A 2,981-nucleotide genomic window follows, 5' to 3' on the forward strand; every position below is an offset into this window, starting at 1 on the left:
TTGCATTATCAAGTGTTTTTATTGTGTACGTTCCCAGTTTTTAAACTACAAAATCTGAAAACTAGCAATATGTAGACTGTAGTAATGAATGGGGATTGTAACGCAAGATTGAGAGGGAGAACCACTGACATTAAGACGTTGTAGTTATTATTAGTGTTAGGGGTGGGGCTACACTTGTTGGCTCCATTGCATCATCAAGCCACCGGTTAAGCCCCACCCAAAAAATCTTGAAAGCAGAATTGGTGGAAAGGTGATTAGCGGTTTAACTCCACAGTACTACATACTTCAGAGACTTTGTAATGTGTTTCAGCAATACTACAATGTCTTAAAATAATTCTGAAACTTCTCTTCATTTAGGCTGTAAAACTGGTAATCAGGTTCATGTTAAGTGTGTTTTTATTTAGAGCAGGTGCTAAATAGTTTTTTCTGAAAGTGATTCCACTCTTATTGGTCCTCTGATTTATATAAATGTAATGTAAACTCATGAAACGTATTGTTTTCATTTAGCTTTTTATAAAAATATATATATATATATATATATATATCCCTTTTGTAATGCAGCAGCCTTCAAAAAAATAAGATTTAGCATTTCAGAATGTCACAAAAAATGTATGTAAAATTCAAATCAGTGCTCGAGAGATGTAGATTTACAGTATTGTTTGTAAAGCATGTCAGACTGTAGAAACTGAATGTGTCTTCAGGGCATCAGGATGAAGGCGATCAGAGGAAAACAGAGGATCAGGAAGCTCTGAGTGACACTTTTAGCTCCGTTACACAGATTCCCTGAACAACAGGAGATGCGCTGAACTCTACTGACTGATGTGGCATCACAAATAGATTTGGAAGCACAGCCTTTTACGACTGTGGTCTGGCCTTCAGAAGTCACTGATGAACAGAAAACAAAACAAAGCTTAATCAAAGCGAGACTGTGATCCGTGTCAAATGTTAAAACTGATTTAATGAATTTCTTCTTTTTCCAGATTCTCACCTTTTGCTGTAATGCAGCGATCTTCAGTGCCTGAACATTTCAGTACATTTGAGCAGCTCTTCTCATCACAAGTGTAACATGTTTTTCCATTGGGAACGCCAGTGCTGGGATCTTTAGGCGGAAAGAAAAGGTATCTGTTTATTTTCTGAACGTCTTTAACTGTTGTATTAAATAAGTGCTCAACTGAAAATGCACTTCATTTCATTACATTTTATTTTAGGATTGAGTGTCTTTTGAATGTAAAATGAGTGTTGACTTGTTGAAAAGACAGTCATGTGGATATAGTCAGTGAAGTATAATACCTGGAGCATCATTGACATTACACCGGTCACTGTTACAGCACTCAGAAGACATCATTAAAACGCCGAGGTTCATGGACCCAGTTGCACAACCAGCAGCACAATCTTTAGCCAATGTTTTACTGGTAAAGCCACCTAAAATACAAGAATAATACAGAAATGAGCGGTTATTTTAAAACAGCATAGTGTTTTTTTTTAGAAACTGTGATAGACTGGTAGAAAATAAATTAAATCTACATTTTTATACATTTCGACACTGTTTTCAATTTATGTACAGTTATGAATTGAGTTATGGGATCTTGATCTCTGCTCTCCTGACTTTTGATGTTGTAAATTTAACTCTCCTGTGACTTTTTATTGACAATTTAGTAGAAACAATATATTGTATAATGATCGGCACAAAACATTTATTACTGTACTGTAAGTCTGTAAGATTACATTAAAGTACTGGCGGTTTATTACCAGGTTTTTGTACCGTAGACTGTAAAAATATGCCCAGACTCAGATTCCATTCCACTGTAAATGTTTGTTGATGCTCACTTCCCAAAATGGCCAAATTCATATAAAAGATGAAAAGCCAATCACATGATTGATCACATGTGTAATCACATGATTAGCAAATGGTGACTAACTGTAGAATGAGAATGGAAGAGGGACAAACCAAAACCATTAAGACAAAGTATTGTGATAGCAGGAGCAACTTCATTTACATTTAAAGCGTCAGTTAAGACTGTCTGAGATTTTAACATATTAGAGTGTGTGTTGAACTTCGATTAAGACAACGTTAGCATCTGTTAGCTTTAATTGTTGGGAATGACTGGCTAATTTGGAGCTTTTCTCCCTTATTTTAAACTTCCGGGTTTAAAATCTACAGTACATGGGGATGGCATCTCTTTTTTTTTGTACAATATATTTATCGCTTTTTTTCAATTTGCATATCACAACAGATTACACAGTTACAGAATAATATTCATGAAGACATGATGGTTTTCTGTGTTTTTTATTAGATATTTGTGGTCTGATGAATACAGGTATAAGTGCAGTGGTATTTGTGGTGTAACAGAACAGGATTCTAAATCCATCCAAGAAGGAGGACTTTCAGAAGAAGGATAAAACATGATTGTACGCAGCTGAGCTGTCCAGTAATACCACTGGATGTTTGGACATTTACAGTTGCAGTCAGAATTATTAGCCCCCCTTTGATTTTTTTTTTTTTTTTCTTTTTTAAATATTTTCCAAATGATGTTTAATAGAGCAAGGAAATTTTCACAGTATGTCTGATAATATTTTTTCTTCTGGAGAAAGTCTTATTTGTTTTATTTCGGCCATAATAAAAGCAGTTTAAAATTTTTAAAAAACCATTTTAAGGTCAAAATTTTTCCCCCTTAAGCTATATATATTTTCGATAGTCTACAGAACAAACCATCGTTATACAATAACTTACCTAATTACCCTAACCTGCCTAGTTAACCTAATTAACCTAGTTAAGCCTTTAAATGTCACTTTAAGCTGTATAGAAGTGTCTTGAATAATATCCAGTCATCAGTTATTAGAAATGCGTTATTAAAACTGTTATGTTTAGAAATGTGTTGAAGAAATCTTCTGTTAAACCGAAATTGGGTAAAAAAAAATAAACAGGGGCAAATATTTCAGGGGGCTAATAATTCTGACTTCAACTGTAAGTCCTCCTTAAT

The 2,981-nt window shown here is 34.2% G+C and overlaps 1 protein-coding gene across 1 annotated transcript in view; it reads right to left on the reverse strand.

Annotated features, from left to right (window-relative positions):
• Window positions 1–2,981, reverse strand: part of LOC130214735 (urokinase plasminogen activator surface receptor-like) — a 5,218-nt gene continuing 2,237 nt past the window's right edge. Inside the window, exons 3-5 of the mRNA XM_056446544.1 lie at window positions 1,291–1,422; window positions 989–1,099; window positions 1–885 (exon numbers count right to left, since the gene is read on the reverse strand). Of these exons, the coding sequence (XP_056302519.1) occupies window positions 698–885; window positions 989–1,099; window positions 1,291–1,422 (431 nt within the window). The 3' untranslated portion in view covers window positions 1–697. The remainder of the gene's footprint in view (window positions 886–988; window positions 1,100–1,290; window positions 1,423–2,981) is intronic.

This window comes from Danio aesculapii, chromosome 21 (genome assembly GCF_903798145.1).
Source record: "Danio aesculapii chromosome 21, fDanAes4.1, whole genome shotgun sequence".
In the NCBI taxonomy this organism is placed as follows: domain Eukaryota; kingdom Metazoa; phylum Chordata; class Actinopteri; order Cypriniformes; family Danionidae; genus Danio; species Danio aesculapii.